This window comes from Anastrepha ludens, chromosome 3 (assembly GCF_028408465.1).
Source record: "Anastrepha ludens isolate Willacy chromosome 3, idAnaLude1.1, whole genome shotgun sequence".
NCBI lineage: Eukaryota > Metazoa > Arthropoda > Insecta > Diptera > Tephritidae > Anastrepha > Anastrepha ludens.
Window position 1 is genome coordinate 28,356,249 of NC_071499.1, and position 17,428 is coordinate 28,373,676.

General features: G+C 40.5%; 1 protein-coding gene across 1 annotated transcript in view; it reads right to left on the bottom strand.

The window, feature by feature from the left end:
- Positions 1-1,512: 1,512 nt before the first annotated feature.
- LOC128857268 (uncharacterized) overlaps positions 1,513-17,428 on the bottom strand; it is a 28,694-nt gene continuing 12,778 nt past the window's right edge. Inside the window, exons 2-3 of the mRNA XM_054092944.1 lie at positions 11,089-12,274; positions 1,513-8,618 (exon numbers count right to left, since the gene is read on the bottom strand). Of these exons, the coding sequence (XP_053948919.1) occupies positions 3,357-8,618; positions 11,089-12,093 (6,267 nt within the window). The 5' untranslated portion in view covers positions 12,094-12,274 and the 3' untranslated portion in view covers positions 1,513-3,356. The remainder of the gene's footprint in view (positions 8,619-11,088; positions 12,275-17,428) is intronic.

Below are 17,428 nucleotides of genomic sequence, written 5' to 3' on the forward strand. Positions count from 1 at the left end.
AACACTGCAAAAGTACGTTGCGCATTATAATGCGTTATTGAATATACCCTATTATAAAGGGTTTTCCAATAACAGGTGTTATTGGTGAATGGATTGCGCTATCGAGAGATGATTAATGATTTTTTATGGCCGCAATTGGTTGATATTGATCTGGACAACGAATTATAGTCGAATTATCTCATCCTTTAGCTGTTTAATTGTTGCTGGCTTATCGACGTACACCTTTTCTTTCAAATAACCCCAAAGAAAGAAGCCTACCGGTGTCAAATCACATGATCTTGGCGGCCAATTGGCATCGCCGCGACGTGAGATTATTCGGCCATCAAATTTTTCGCGCAAAAGAGCCATTGTTTCGTTAGCTGTGTGACAAGTGGCATCGTCCTGTTGAAACCACATATCGTCCACATCCATATCTTCCAATTCGGGCCATAAAAAGTTCGTTATCATCTCACGATAGCGAACACTATAACACAGTAACTGCCTGACCGGCCTCATTTTGGAAAAAATACTATACGGCCCCAATGATGCCGCCGGCCCATAAACCGCATCAAACAGTCACTCTTTGTGGGTGCATTGGTTTTTCGCCAATCACTCTTGGATTATCATTCGCCCAAATGCGGCAATTCTGCTTATTGACGAATCCACTGAGGTGAAAATATGCCTCGTCACTGAAGATGATTTTTTTCGAAAATTGGTCATTCACTGTTGCCATTTCCTGCCACCATTTTGACCATTGACGACGCTTGAAATGGTCAAGAGGCTTTAGGTCTTGAGTCAATTGCACTTTGAAAGCGTGTAAATGCAAGTCTTTATGCATAATGTTCATCAACGACGAGCGTGAGAGGTGCAATTGTTGGGCATGACGACGAGTTGAGGTGGACGGCTCTTCAACCACACTATCGCGAACAGCAGCCATATTTTCTGCAGTACGAGCTGTACGAGCATGCACTGGTGTTTTCACATCTCCTACATACCCGGTTTACTCAAACTTTTGCACAATTTTTCCGATTGTACGCACATTTGGATGATTTAATTGACCGAAAAAATCAGGAAGTGCGCGATATGCATTTTGATTTGAACGCCCGTTTTCATAATAAGCCTGAATAAATTTAACGCGTTGCTCGATTATGTATCTTTCCATGGTTCAAATTTAGTTAGTCTGAAATTGAAAAATGTCAAATGAAATGCAGAAAAAAACTTGACGTTTAGGTGTGGTTCACATTCAACATCGGCCCTTGAAATTTAACCACCCTTTATTAAAAAATAACATTTTTCTTTGAATATCAAAATAACAGAAAACCTTTTACGAAAGTTGAGCGAAATCGGACTGTCGAGAAGAATGGAGGCGTATTGTAGAAGAGGCAATGGTCCACCCCGGACTGTAACGCCTAGAATTTAGGCCCTAGATGATGATGCTGTGTTAGGTCCGACACTTTTCTGTCGATGTGTTAATATGGAAATTCACACGAACGTACAGCTCAAAATGGAAAAGAAATAACAAACAACTTTTCTTCGATCTTTTTAATTTATTTAAATTCATAATTTATTAATTTTTTATTAAGTACCTTACAATTTCAAGTATATCAATGTTTTCTTATAGAATTCAATTATATTTATTAATTTTAATCAAATGCTGAGCTATACTATCTCAGTTGTATGTATGTATATGCACTAAATTCTAATTAGATTTTGACGAAAGAATACTTTGGTTATTGCTGTATAAAGTTTTTTTTATTAGACTTTTTTATTAACTTGTAATTGAGTAATGTAAGGCCATATTTTAAGCTTCTCCTTGCTGCTGGTTTTCAATAAATACATTTATAAAAAATTACAATTTATACGCTCCAATAACACAAATGAGCGGATAACACCAATAAAGTTAGCATTAATAAGTACAAAGCGACAAATAAAACTTAATAAAATTTGGTCGTAAGATAATTTTAAGTAAATCCCGCAGGTTAGGTTTGTAAACTACATTAGCTTAAGTACTTTAGATTTGTAATTAATTTTCGTTTTTATTTCGCATTAAATATGTAAGTATCTTATAAGCCACTTTGCGGTTTGAAGGCCTCACTCAAATATGCATACAAAATTGTTCAATTAAGTGCTTGTGTCCTATGCTAAATTTCACTTCATTTCATATTCGTTTAAGTACATGTCAATTGTATTGAAGGAATTTTACAGTTATTCTTCGTTGCTTAAACATATTCACCTAAGTATTTATACTAAAACATTTATATATTTTAAGTCTTTTGTTTTGTCAAGCATAACCTCAAAATTAGGCAAAAGTCTATTAAAAAATTTGTATTATAAAAACATACAAATATCGATACGCTAAATAAATTACGTAAGTTAAGTATTTCAACTTTTGCTAACTGTGCAAAGGATGTCTATTCTGCTATTTTTATGAATAATAATATATTTAACATTTTTATTTATTATGTAGAAAAGCTTTGGTATATATTTTGTGGGTGAATTTGATTACAATTGCACTTTTGTGCTTTATACGTAGGTAAGTAGTAACTAACTAAACTAAATTCACTAATAATAATCCGCAGGCAACACAGAAACTAACGGTGCAGTGTAAGTTTGCTGCAAGTAGCAACAGCGGCGGCGCATTTGTTGCAAAAAGGGCTGCTTATAATTGAAATGAGATGCCCTGAATTTCAGAGCAACGTTAAAAGGACTTACGTTTAGGTTTCGTTGAATAGTTTCGTATGCAATAAAAAAAAATTCTTAGTTAATTTTAAAGCGCGAGAAAACTTGGGGTTATGTGCATAAAATATGTGTGTTTGTATGGGTGCAAGTGGCTGCAAAGATCGAATGCCAGTTGACAAGTGGGGGCTAAATTATTTTCTCTACACAAAAATACATGGAAAAGTGTGCTCTTCATATATATTTATATGCATGCCAGTATATTTAGCAACTTTATCCTCTAGCAGACGATCTTAGCAAAGTAGTTACTTATTTTTTTTTATAGTGATTTCATCCTGCTTGGCGAAAATTTAACAGTTCTCACATTTTGCATATCTACATTTCTTACTCTGCGTTTCTAAGTATTTATTAGATTACGTAATATACGTATTATCATATATTTATATGCATTAACTTTATTACTAAACTTGCATGACTTTGCTTTTCTACAATAAACGTTGGTTTTTTGGCGCTAGCTGCCTAATGGCTTCAAGTTCTGAGCCGTTTATTTTTACATTTTTTAAGTGCTATTTGTGTGTCTTAATTGTATTGTTGTATATTTTGTTTCAGTTTTGACTAGATAAAGTCAATGCAGGCTTGAGCAGCAAAGTAAACTGCATTCTGCGTAGCTCATCACTCAGTTGACCTACCAAACTAGCAACTCACTTCTCCACACCCAATAGTTTGGCCGCTTCATCGGCGGACGAGAGTAATTTGTTTAGTATACCTTGGTCGCTGATACCCAGCAGATTACCAATTAAATCGTTATGCAATCCATTTGGCTGCTCCTCGGCAATATTCTCCTTCTGCTCACCGCCCAAATTACTGCTACGCCACTCATTTGCTTTGCTCAGCAACTCCTGTATTTTCGGTGTACGCAGCGCAGTTACCGACGCAGACGCAGATGCGGACGCGATCGCATTGACTGTTGTCGCTGTCGTCGTGACGGTGTTGTTGAGCGTAGACGTGGGCGGTGTAGGCATTTGTTCATCGTCTGAGAAGTCGGATCCACTGTTGCCGGTGGTGGAAGCATCGCTACCAGCTACGCCATTTTGGCCACGATGAGTGTGCTTCTTCATGTGGCGCAACATGCTGTGCTTGAGCGTAAATTTGCGCAAGCAGATCTCACATTGAAATGGTCGTTCACCCGAATGTGTACGCATGTGACGCCGCAAGTCTTCGGTAGACCAGAAGCGTCGCACACAGAAGGCGCAGATTACTTTGCGATTGGTGTAAGCTGGTAATTTGGGCAACAATGAAGTGAAACCATTGACTTCTTCGCCTATGCGTCGTTCCTCATCTTCGATGAGATGTGTTTGGTTGGCTTCTGCTTCGCTGGCGATGGCGCCTTTGGATAGCAACAGCGTGAATTCCGGTGCATGTTGCTTTTTGATGTGCTCCAGGCAGTTGAAACGCTCGGCAAAGGAGCTTTCGCACAGGTGACACTTGTAGGGCAAATCGGCATTCAGTTGTGAAAGATTCTCTTTGGCGCGTGCATCAGCATCTGCGTTGCTGGTATTGGCTGCGCTCATTGAGACATTAAGATGTTGTTGTAGCTGTGCTACAGCCAATTGTTTGAGCAGTTTGCTTTGTTGTTCTTGCTCGTGCTGTAAACGTTGGTCCTTCTCGCGCCGTTCGCGTTCCAACTGCGCCTCTTCGGCTTTGCGCTTCCGTTTTTCCTCTTCGCGCTGTCGCTGCTGCTGTTCGATCTCTTCGACCGACTTTGGCACCGGTATCGGCTCGTTCACATCTTCGGTTGGCACATACACAGACACGGCCGATTCCACGTCGCCGTGCTTACGTAACAAATGACGGTCACAATTGCTCTTCGTGGTGAAAAGCAGTGGACAATGTGAGCATTTGAATGGCTTTTGACCGGTGTGCGTAAGTATGTGTCGGCGCAAGGAACTCGACCAAGGGAACATGCGTTGGCAGTAGGGGCATGAGACGCGATTCGGAGCCAAGCTATAGGCAGATTTCTTTTTCGGTTCAACTGGCGTGGCTACATCTTCGGTACCGGAGTTATTGCTTTCACTGGCGCTACCAGAGGCAACCAAGCCCTCTTCGTCGCTTTGCTCCATGTGATTGGCCACGTCACTGGGTCGGAAATAGTTGTTGAATGAAACGGCGTTACTGGTCGCATTGTCGACCAGCTTGGAAACTGGCACCAAGTCTTGAGACTCGTCTTTGAATGGTGAGCTGGCCACTTCTTTTAGGAATTTTCCCACAGATTCGGCTTGAGCGATCATAGCTTTCATGGTGTTGGCCGGTGTGACAGGTGCAATGGGTGCGGCAGGACTTGCTGGCACAATGGGCTTAGCGGGTGCAGGCTTGGCTGCTAACGTTGCATTGGGTTTACCAGCCGCTGAATTTAGTTTTTGCCCGGTTTTGATAGCCTGCTCCAGTATTGTTTCTGCCACTTTCTTCGCCGTCTCGTTAGTGCACTCAGTGCCAAGTGGCGTATTCTTTAGTTCTTCAACAGCAGGTGGTTGTGGTTGAGCTTTACGCATATTTTCGACATTTTCGTTAGCGATCTGTAGCTCCTCCTCCTCTTCGTTGTCATCGAGTATTTCTTCGACACCATCGTCGTCTTCATCCTCATCAATAATCAATTTCGGTTCGTCGTCTTCGATGGAGCCGTTAATGTTGGTTGGCTGACCCAATTGGTTGAATGGGAATTGCAGTCCGTTTGGTGGCGCAAGCGGTCCGAGTGCGGTGGTGGCATTCAACAACATATGATGATTATTTCCTATGCTGCTTGAGCCGTGTGCCAAAGCCTGTTGCAGCAGGTCGGTGTCCTTGCGTGCCTTCAGCTGCTGCGCTAGTATGGCATACTTCACCTGTTCGGATATGGGTGAGGCGCCCAGTCCATTGCCCTGCCCTTGACCGGCTGGATTGTGCGCTTGAGCGAATGCCGCCTGCAAGTGGGTGATGCTATTCATCGCTACCGCACCGCTAGCGCCGCGGCCACGCATAGCATGATGTCCACTGCGGTGGCGTTGTGCGTAGTATTGTGGATGTTGCTGCTTTACGTGCCGTTCCATATTTGAGCGTAGTGTGAAGCGCGCTGAGCAGTGCTCACAGGCGAATGGTCGCTCGGTGCGGTAACGGCGTTGCTTTTGCTTTGGCATGAGCACGCCGTTCTTTATGACCATTTTCACAGGTCCACCTGGCAGTACAGTCGGTGGAATGTGCGAGTGACGTGGCATGCTCATATTGGTATTGGGTGCAGGAGGTGTCATTAGAGATTTGGGTAGCATCTGGTTCAGCACATTTGGATTAGGTGTGGAATGTGGATGCGTATTTAGCTTATCAGCCATTAATGAGCTCAAATGCGGTAGCATTGGAGCGCTCATGTTTGGTGGCGCTGGCATATTTGCTTTATTCATGTCGATTCCGGGCTGTACAAATGGGTTGCCGGCTGCAGTGCCAGCGAACATTTGATTCATCAGTGGACGGAAGTCGGGCATGAAGGGGAATTGGGCCGACAAGCTCCAGAGTTCAAGCATTTTTGGCATATTCAGATTCTCCTTAACATACGAAAAAATATCGAGCTTTTTCTCAGGATCGATACCGTTTTCCGCCATTGGCATCGGCGCGGCCACGACTTCTTTTTCAATCGGTTTAATTGCAGGTTTCTTGCTAAGATCCAATACGTCCATGCTCAGATCAATTGGTGCGGCTTCCAAATGTTGCATGCTGTGTGGCGCAGGGCGTTCTTCATAAGACTCATTGTAGCTACCAACTGAACCGGTGGACTTATCAAGTAATTGCTCCAAACTTTTAACCTGTATCTTCATTGGCTTCGCTGACGGACTTTCGGCGGTTAACATTTCCTTAAGGTGCGATACGGGCGTGGAACGATCTTTGGGATGATGTTGCTGGTATTGCAACTCCATGTCATCATCAAAGTCGGGCGAGGAGAACATGTGCAGTTTTTTTGCGGGATCTTCGCAGGTTGAGTCTTCGGATGGATGGTAAATGATGGCACGTTTCACTTCCTCGCGTGTAGTCTTCGCATGTCTATTGCGCAGATGGCGCTCGCAATTGGCCTTTGTGGTGAAGGCATAATTACACTCTGCACATTCGTAGGGACGATCGCCATTGTGCGTGCGCATGTGACGCACAAGCGCAGCCTTATCGCATATCGTGTAAGGGCACATATTGCAGCGAAACGGCCCCGCCGGACCTACAGCACCCAAGTGCACGCGATTGTGGCCCTTTAGCGCGCGCAAATTCGGAAAAACTGCGGTGCAGAGTTTGCACGGGAACTCACCACGCAATTTCATTTTACGGAACTCAGATGTAAACGCATCTTGTGCCTCCTCCTCGTCTTTATCCAAACTGTAATTGCTGGAAGGTGTGTTCACCGATTGCTCAAAGTTCTTCAGAAAATTCGATGTGGACGATGACGAAGTCATATTGAGTATGGATTGGATATCGGCCAAATCTTTCGAGTCGTGCGATTGTTGTGAGAGCAAGTTACTCGACAATTGATCTGTCGGTTCAGTATCTGCTTCTTGTTTGATATCAGTGTTGCTTACATTACCCGCATCTCCCTCCTCGTTAGCCGAGTGCAGAGGCGAGGGCAGTGAGATCATACTCTGTGCGCAGAAAGGTTTTTGACTTTGCAAATAGAGCTGACGAAAAAAGTTGTTGCGTGCCAGACTCGTTTTCTCCTCGATTTCGGTTTCCGACAGAGGCGGCACCGTGTAGCTATCGCTAAGGCTGCGACTACGCCGCTTATGTCGTACCACGGCGGAGTCGCATTCACGTGCATGCAACTCTAAATCCTTGCTATTGGGAAAGCTGCGACGACACTTCACGCACTCCTTCAGCGGCAGTTGATCGTTACCGGGCATACTCTGTGGACAGAAATGCATGCTCAGTTGACTGTGTTTGCGGAACACCACCGCGCAGATTCGACACTTCGCTGGTATATCAGCATGTACAGTCTCCAGATGGTGGTCCAAAGCGTTCATATTCGCAAATTCGTCAGCATTGCAGACAGGACAAACCGGGTACTGGAAGTGTGGCTTATGCTCAGCGTCCTCGTCATCTGACGCCGCCGATGCAGAGGAGGATGTATGCATTTTTTTGGTTACGACTACGTCGCCTTCAGTTTTATGGTCGGCAGGAGCATCAACTGCATGCACATGTTCGCCGATGACGTTGTTGTTTATTGTGGTCTTCATGCGTCGCTTCAACGCTAACATCATTGTCGTGTCGTCAGCCTCAACGTCGGCTTCATCGTGTAGATCACTGAATTTACGCTTAAAATTATCTAAACTATTTCGATTTGCGTTGTTATTTTTATTGTTATTGTTGGCGGCATTATTGTTAATGTTGTCGCTGTTATTATTTTTGTTGTTATGATTGTGATTTGAGCTAATGCTAATGGCACTTGATGAGGTGTCTGTGGAGCAACCACCGTCGCTTTCGCAACTTTCTACGCCGCTGCTATGTAAGCGTTTACCATTAACACCTGCACCGCCAGCGCTACCAATCAAAGTCGCAGCCGTAGCTGCCGTACCAGCATCTGTTGCCATTGCTTCCATGGCTTCCGCTGATGCTGCTACTGTTGATGATTTGACAACTTCACTAATCAAGCCATGGTTTAATTGCGTATAAGTGGTGTTGGTGGCGGTGTTAGTGGAGGCGTTGGTTGCGGCGCCGCTACTCACAGCCGCGCCAGTCGCATTGCTAGACGCTGTGTTGTTGCTGTTGTTGTTATGACTATTGCTGGCATGTTTTGTTCCATTCGAGTTGCGGCGATGATTGTGCTGATGCTGTTTGTGCGTACGCATGTGCCGATGCATGTTGCCGTTGGTGGTAAAGGTGAGGTGGCAATACTTGCAATTGAATGGTCGTTCGCCGGTGTGTACCAACACATGCCGATCCAGTGATGAGGCGGAGGAGAGCACCTAAGGGCGGTGAGAAGAAGGCGTTTGAAAGGGGAGAAAGAGAAAAATAGAAAAGGAGAAATTTAAATAATTATTTTCATATTCAGTTGTTAAATTTGTGTATTTGTACTATAAATGAAATTTGATGTCACCCAAATTATACCTCAATGTATGTAATGTGTAAAAGAGTATGTATTTGTAAATGCATGGGTAAGAGACTGTGGTATCTGTGTGTCTGCAGAAAAATTCACGCCTAATTCGTTTGCATTTTCAAGTGGTTTCTAAGAGGCTTTTGTTATAAGCCAAAGAATTTTCTGGAGCAGAGGTCGACTCTATTAACCTCTAAAAAGCGTATTCAGTTGCATTATTGATTTCTGAACTTTCATCTCGACAAGTTTTACAAGTTGATAGTTTTAATTAGTGTCTAATTTTGAAGTTTCTTGCTCACGGAAAACTTCAGTAAATTTCTTCGACTATTAAATCCCGCCATTTTAATATGATGAATATCAAGAGGCTTTAAAATGCAGGCTAGGTTTAGGTACGTAGTCAAAATTTTCGCCAGACTCATACACTAGGTGTCATAATTCTACGCACCTTCTATTTTTAAATACTATTTGACATTGAATTGGCATTAGCCACCGGGCAGCCAGTGCAACTTTCTCCAGTCTTGAAAAAGAATTCCGTCGAGTGGGTCTTGCGGTAAACGAGGGCTAGAGAAAGTACCTTGTGGCAACAACCAAAAAGTCTACGTCTATTGGACAGCAGGTTGCGATTGACAATTACGAGTTCGGCGTAGTTAGGGACTCTGTCTACCTAGGATTCAGCAGTAACATCAAAAACAACGTCAGTCAAGAGGTCTAGCGAAGAAAAGCTCTTTCCAACAGGTGGTAGTTCGGGTTCGGAAGGCAATTGAAAAGCAGAGCCCTCTCGCGACGCACAAAAAGTTCGGGTTCGGTAGGCAATTGAAAAGCCGAGCCCTCTCTCTTAGCACAAAAAGAAAAAGTTCGGGTTCGGTAGGCAATTGAAAAGCCGAGCCCTCTCTCGACGCACAAAAAGAAAAAAACGTTCTATCAATCACTCATTCTCCCGGTCTTACTTTATGGGCTAAGTCCTGGAAATTGACGAGTACCGATGTGCGGTTATTAGGAGCCTTCGAGAGAAAAATTCATCGCAAAATCTATGGTCCAATTTGTGTGAATCGAATAAGATAGAACTACGAGCTGTAGGAGCTGTACGCCAACATAGACGTCGTGAAGCGTATTAAAATTCCGAGGGTGCGCTGGCTGGGTCATGTTGAGCGAATGGACAACAACGCTCCAACAAAGAAGGTGATTTTTTTGAAATGTACTACTGGTAGAACTCGCAAAAAAGGAAGGACGTCGTCATCTACGTTGGAAATATCACATCGCCGACGTGTTGTGTTGTTAGGGCGACTATTTTGCAAGGAAAATCATTATTTTTATTTATTAAGCTATTCGTTCATCGATTTTCAATAGAATTTTGTGCGGAGAAAAGAAAAAAAAGACATTGGCGGGAGGAAAATCATAATAAAAGTGTGGAAAGAAGGTCCAAATTATCGACAAATGGGGAAAATAACTAGCAGGATATGAACATTAGCTCGGACAATAACTCAAACGTACAAAAATATCGGAATTATACCTCCAAACCCAAGCGCAGGGCGGCCTTGTAAATTAACAGAAAGGGAAAAACGCAGTATAATAGAATTTGTGCGGAAAGATATAAAGAAAGCTGCTCCAAAAGTGAAGGATGCAATACGGAATAAGTTTCAAAACATAGATGAGTGCTTCAACCGCCAGCAGAGTCTTAAGAAAAGTCGGCTTTCATGGAAGTTGCTGGGAAGAAAGCCATTTCTTTCCCTAATAAATAGGCAAACACGCGTTTCTTTCGCAAATGATCCTCCAGAATTTTGGAAAAACTTAAATTTTTCGGATGAAAGTAAGTTTTACATTTTTGGTTTTAAAGCAAGAAAAATTGCGTGAACGGAATCTGGTACAGCGCTAAATAAAGAAAATTTATTACCAACAGTGAAACTTGGTGGTGGTGGTGGGGTATAAGGCAGCTGGTGGCGAGTGTCCAACTTTGGCGCAGAATAAACACCAGATTCGCTGCTGATTCTCAATGCAAAATTTAACAGAGATTCCTAAGTGATCCAACGCTAGCAAATTAGTCATCAGGTTTTAAGATAGCAGTGAATAGTGACGACAAGAAGAGCATCAAAATAAACGTCTCAAGTGCTAATTTGTTTGCTCTTGGCCCAAAAGCGCAGGCGACACTACCACCAACCAGGTAAACTCTCAAATCAAGGACGCTTCTCTAATACTGTACTAAGTATAACGGTCTGAATCTGTGCATCATTCTAAGGTTTCTGCCTAAATTTGAAAGATATGCATAACATTTTTTTGTTTTAATTTTAGTACCACACAATTTTGCCTTCTCATTCTTAAAAAAAATTTTATTTGCTTTCACTTACCTTGGAACAGATAGCGCATGTGTAGTTCTCCGTATCTCCAGAGGCGTAGTTGTGGCAACGTATGTGATTCGTGAACTCGTGTCGCGTCGCCGACACCACATCACAAATGGTGCACACAAACTTCATGTCCTCGCGTTCTCTATCACCGATACCTGATTCTGGGCTGGACACCGAGGCGGATGATGCAGCCAAGCCGGTGCCACAGCCACGCGGCGACGAAGCAGCCGACGATGAGCTGTGCGAACCGTTCGCCGAGGCAGAAGCTGAGTTCGATGCCGACATTGAATTATGAGGTGGCGTCGAGTTAATACCCATAAACGATGCGGATGCAGCAGATGTTGTTGCCGTCGCTGCCGCCGCCGCCACCAAAGATACTGCCGATGCATTCAGGTAATGACTACTACAGCTGGCGTCCACGAAACCAGACTCATTATTATTTGTCATTTGTTCGGAGGCGGATGCACTACGATTGAAGCGAAACTTCTTACGCAGTGAATTGGGATCATCCGCATTGAATTCCAATTGCACGCTGGTGCGCTTATCTAGACGCGGCGCTGTGCAGCGACGCTTGTGATGACGCTGTGATCGCGAGCTGAGCGCGTTCTGTTTGTTGCGCTGCTCATCTGGCGACTCTTCTTCATCGTCATCATAATCATTAGCCTCGTCGGAGTCGTGCGGACGACGTTTGTGAGACAGCAATGTTTTGGTGCCGCTAGCGCTAGTGCGATCGGATGGTGAGGATGATGTGATGATCGCACTCGTGGCATCTGTGGTTGTATTTGGTTCATTGCTGGTGGCTTTGTTTGTGTTGTTGTTGCCAATGGTGGCCGTATGTGGTGTGGATGTGGCTGATGAGTGTGAGCTTAGCTTCTTTGGTGTACGTCCCAAGTCCAAATGTTCCAAGGATGATTCCGACGTCGATGAGTCACGTCGTTCCATCTTTGTGACGTTCGATTGGATGGCTTCCAATGATGATTGTGTACCAGTGGCTGCTGCGGCGAGCATTTCGTTGTTGCTATTCGATATTTTTACTATTGTTATTCACACTGTAAGTGCGTATGTATGTGTTTGCGTGTGCGCGCAGACGCGTGTCGTTTGGACGCTGCCGTGAAATTGGTTCGTTTATTCAAATATTTTTAGTAGCAAAACTGAGATGTACATTTGTATGTACATATTTGAATAGAATCTGAAATGAGAGCAAAAATTAAACGGTAATGTGATTAATTCTTCGATCTGTGTGAGTTGAGATGAAAATATGTAGGGGGGACGATTACGGGCCGACAAGGTGGCAAACGTGTACAGTGATTTTTTTGAAATAAATTTTTTTTTATTTTTTCTTGTGCTATTAAATTATTTTTTATGGTTGTTATTTGATTTGGTATCACAACGGACCTGGAAGGCCTAAGTGAGTTGGTCGTGCAGAACGACTAGCACCATAACCTATTTGATTTGGTAAAAGATTCTATTTTTTTATTTTTTATTATTCTATTACAATAGATTTGGCTTATTTGCAAAAAACAAAAAACTTTACAACAATTCCAAATTTATCCATAAATAACTATGAACTAAAAATAAGTTCGGGAGATTTTTCGTCCTATTTGTTATAGGTATTTTCGAATTTTCATTTGTAAGAATTTTCTAAAAAATTTAATAAGAAATGAGCCAAATAATTTTCGGTTTACTTTGCTTTGATATTCTTAAACGCTCAGAGGTGCACGAAGTAAATTTCAAGGGCCGATGTTGAATGTGAACCACACCTAAACGTCAACGACACCGTTGGACTTCTTTCTTTGGGGTCATTTGAAAGAAAAGGTGTACGTCGATAAGCCAGCAACAATTCAAGAGCTAGGGATGAGATAATTCGGCATATTAACGGCATAGAACCTCAATTATGCCTCAGCGTCATCGAAAATTGGTCCATGGGATGGAGGTGTGCCGCAGATGCCGATATTTTGTTCCATACATAATTGAGCCATACCAATATTATCTTAGTAAAGAGAAATGACAATAATTTCCTACAAAAATTGTATTTTATTCAAAATCAACACCGGCCCTTAGACCTTAACCACCCCTTATTAAACTATGGTTAGTTTTGCTAAGCACTGTATACAGTAGGTATACATACAGCCATGGATATATAAACAGCACACTTGGCCTTTGTATGCAAAAAGTTAATTTATTTCTTAAAATAAATACTTATCAAGAAAAAAGGGCGATTTTGGATTAAAAATGGGGGAAAAATATTAAGAAAAAAATTATAAAAATATGAACTAAATTTTGCTTTTAATAGGGGACACGTCGGAGCAAAGGAAAAATTTGGTTAAAATTGAAAAGGTTCGGCTTTGGGGGCTTTTGAAAACATAAGATGAGATTTAATCTGTCTGATTGGCAAGAGCGTTTTGTTTTTCTGCTAATACAGTGGTGGCCATATCATATGCAACAAACACAGTATTTACGAAAAATTGTTTGTACTTTACCATTAAACTTTACAGAATGTTGATTGAATGTTAATTTATTTTAGTTTGGTATGTACACTTTTACTTTATATTTTTAAATTAAACAAAATTAATTCAGATATGAAAAAAAATGTTACCTTTATAACACAACTTAAAAAGTACGTGGACAAAACAAATGCAACTTTTTGAAAGCTATCGTGAAAAATAGTGAAACTAGTATTTTGTTGCAAACCCATTGCATTTTATGACTTTGGCGCATCGTTTCGGCATTGATGCAATTAAATTATCAATGGTTTTCATCGGGATCGATTTCCAGGCTTCTTGGAGTTTATTAAAAAGTTCATCGCCATTTCTAATGCTAGTCCTGCCTATCCGCCTGTTAACCAGTTCCCACAAGTTCTCAATCGGGTTGAGATCCGGGGACTGTGGTGGCCATTCCATAACATCAACTTTATTTTCGGTAAACCAAGACTACATATTTTGCCGAGTGTTTCGGATCATTATCCTGTTGGAGGACCCAACGCATCGGCATTTCCCACTCAGCATATGACAGCATTACGTCTTCCAAAATGTTTTTGTAGCCATAGCGGTCCATAATTCCATTAATTTTATGTAATGGTCCAACTCCATTTGCAGAAAAGCAGCCCCACACCATTATATTGCCTCCACCATGCTTAACCGTTTTCTTGCAATAACGAGGATCATACCGTTTATTCACTGGGCTTCTCACATAAGACACTCCATCACTACCTATCAAGTTAAATTTTGACTCATCGCTGAAAAGGACTGTTTTCCATTTGCTGATCGGCCAATTTAGATGCTCCTTGGCAAATTTCAAACGCTTTGCCTTGTTCTTCATTGAACTCATAGGTTTGTGTGCAGGACGGCAACCTCGCAGTGAAGCTTTCAAAAGGCGTCTACGCACACTTCTCGTGGATATTTGCAAATTTAAGTCTTTTATTATTTGTCTTGGAACAATTTAACGATTCTTTTTTGACAGTTGTACTATCAGGTTGTCTGTCCTTTGGCTGGTTTTGCGTGTGCGCTCTCCTCGGTGAATAACAGCAACCTCTTTTCTTGTAACAAACCTTTTAATTATTCGCGAAAACGTACTTTTGTGTATGCTGTATTTTGCAGATATGCCTTTCTGTGTCATTCCTGTCCGAAAATCTGCAATAATTCTCTTCCGAAGTTCAATTCCAAATTTGTCTCTTGCCATTATCAAAACCGCGAAACTTTATTTAAATAAACACACTAATTTATTTGCAGGAACGGTTGATATTATATTATATGCAGTATACAAGCTATTTTGAGTGACAGATAAACCAAAGACAACGATTAGAGTACCGTTACAATAGTGTTACTTAAACTATTTTGAAGAGTTGCGTTTGTTTTGTCCATGCTCTTTTAGGATTGATGTAAAAATGGGAGTCTATCTTCTTTAAGGGAACAAATACTTTTCGTTTGAAAACGTAAAATAAAAATGTACATTCGAAACTAATATAATTGCCCATTAAATCAACATTCTGTAAATTTTAATGATAAAATATGTACAGCTTTTTGCAAATAGGATGTTAGTTGCATATGATATGGCCACCACTGTACCAACAAAGTGCTGAGCTTCGTTAAGTCGCTTCCTGGAAATGTTCAGAACATATTTTTGATTTATTTCGAGCTTTATTTGCCGCGCTGACTATTAGCTTCGCTTTGCTTTGCCAGTCAACAACAAGGATGATATAACAAAAGGGCTTGTTCGTAAAGAAACTAAGGTACCAGCTTCAGTATTTAATTCGCCTTGAGTCAATACTAATATATTTCGGTTTTTTTGGCCTTAGCTTTCTTCCGATTTTTTTACTTAAGCAAGACGGGCTTTCAAAACCCGCGAGAATAAAAGTCAAGCTGAAAAACGCGCCGAAGAATCGAAGAATTAAAACTGTGCTATTTATGAGTCCATTCTCAATCATTATTAGACACAAATAAATTCGTAGGTAAAAAATTCAATTAAAAGAAACGGTGTTCATTACTAGAACAAATACACACATTCAAAATGTCTCAATTTAAGCAAAGTTTAACGTGTGACAGAAAAAATTCAAGTTGATAAATATCAATAATATTAGTAATTTAAAATTTGTGCTATTTATGTGTCCATAGCTGTATCTAAAAATAATATTTTTACTAATTATATACCTTTACTATATATTTATATTAGTTTTTATATACGCATAAAAGCATAATCAACACCGTTATTTACTCGTATGTAAGAGATATACGAACTGCATTCGTAATTACATATCCACATGAAAAACCTACATACATACACATGCACACATATGTAAGAATGTATGTTTATAAATCTGTCACCATCCCTACAAGACAGTGCTGAGTACTTTCGCCAAAAATTCCAACACATTGACAAATATTTTATTAGTCTCTAATACATGCGCATTGACAAATTGAAAATTGTCGAAAGAGCAAAAGAGATAACTAAATGTGAAACTCTTTTTCTCGTGAAAGCGCTGTTGAAATGCTCCTTTTTTATACTATTCGCCAGTAATGCCACAGCGGGAGAAATATTGATTGGGTATTTTTTAAAACAAAAATTGGGAATTTACAGTTTCCTTATTTTCATTGATGTAGATACATATAAGTATAAAAAAATAAGCACACTGAGTATAAAATACATAAATAAGCAAAAAATTAAAAAAACATACATATTTACATACAAAAACCAACACCCAGTTTTCAATGGAATTACATGTATTCAAAATGTATTCAGGAAAGTGTGATTGAATTTGACAGTGGTCTCATCAAAATTATATTATAACCCAAAAAACATATTATATAATATTTTAAACAATTTATTATATGTATTACATTTAAATCGCGAAATTTTTCCTTCAACGTAAAAACGAACTGTTTTCGTCAATTATTTTTTGTGCTCTATTTCTGGCAGCACGCCATTCCGACTATTAGTTGTTCCCTGGAATTGGCAATACTAAGAAGTATTGAAAGGAGTTTCTAGCCGCGCTTTCAAACAAAAAGCGCATCTAGTTATTCATAATTATTCATATTACTCGTGGAAGGCGGTTGTGTTTTTTGTGATTGTGAAAAATGTATTGTGAAAAAAATCGAGTGTAAATCAGGTATGTATATTTAAATTCTAACCAAATGTTATTTTATCGTGGTTTTATAAGCATTTTGGTAAAATAAGAATTTTTAACGTTCTACGTTACCGGATTTATATCCGGCCATGGACTTCAGCAGTATTCTCCGTATATGTATGGAGAATGCTTATGCTGCTACAACAAAAACAAGAACAAAGTGTGAAGTTGCAATTTTGTGGCTGCTCTGAACAAATTGTGATATTTTGTTCAAAATAGTGAAAAGTGCGATAAAATAATATTTTCATAAAAAGTAAAAATAATAAATATAATAATATAAAAATAATAATAATATAGAAATAATAAAAATTTTCTTTTTTTCAGAAGATTATACATAAAATAAAAGGAAAGGAAAGGAAGGAAAATATAACGTGAACTTTAAACAAGGTATTGTAAATTACTAACATAAACTGAAGTAGTTAAATACTAACTAACAAAAATTTTCTTTTTTTCAGATCACCAGGTTTTATATATTCTTATTTTATTTCAGAAATACAAATTCGAAGGCTTCAATTTGGGGTGGAATGTCCCCATGACGAGCACTCTGCACCAAAAAAGCCTGCTCTTCCCAAAAAGTTGTCGTCATCTAAAGGCAGACACGCGGCAATAATAGCTGAGTTAAGCGCTATCCAGATATGCCAGGACCAAATGTTGGCGAAACTGGATAGCGTCGAGACCCGTCAACTGGGCGTTGCTGGCCAAGTAGCTGACATACAAAGTGCC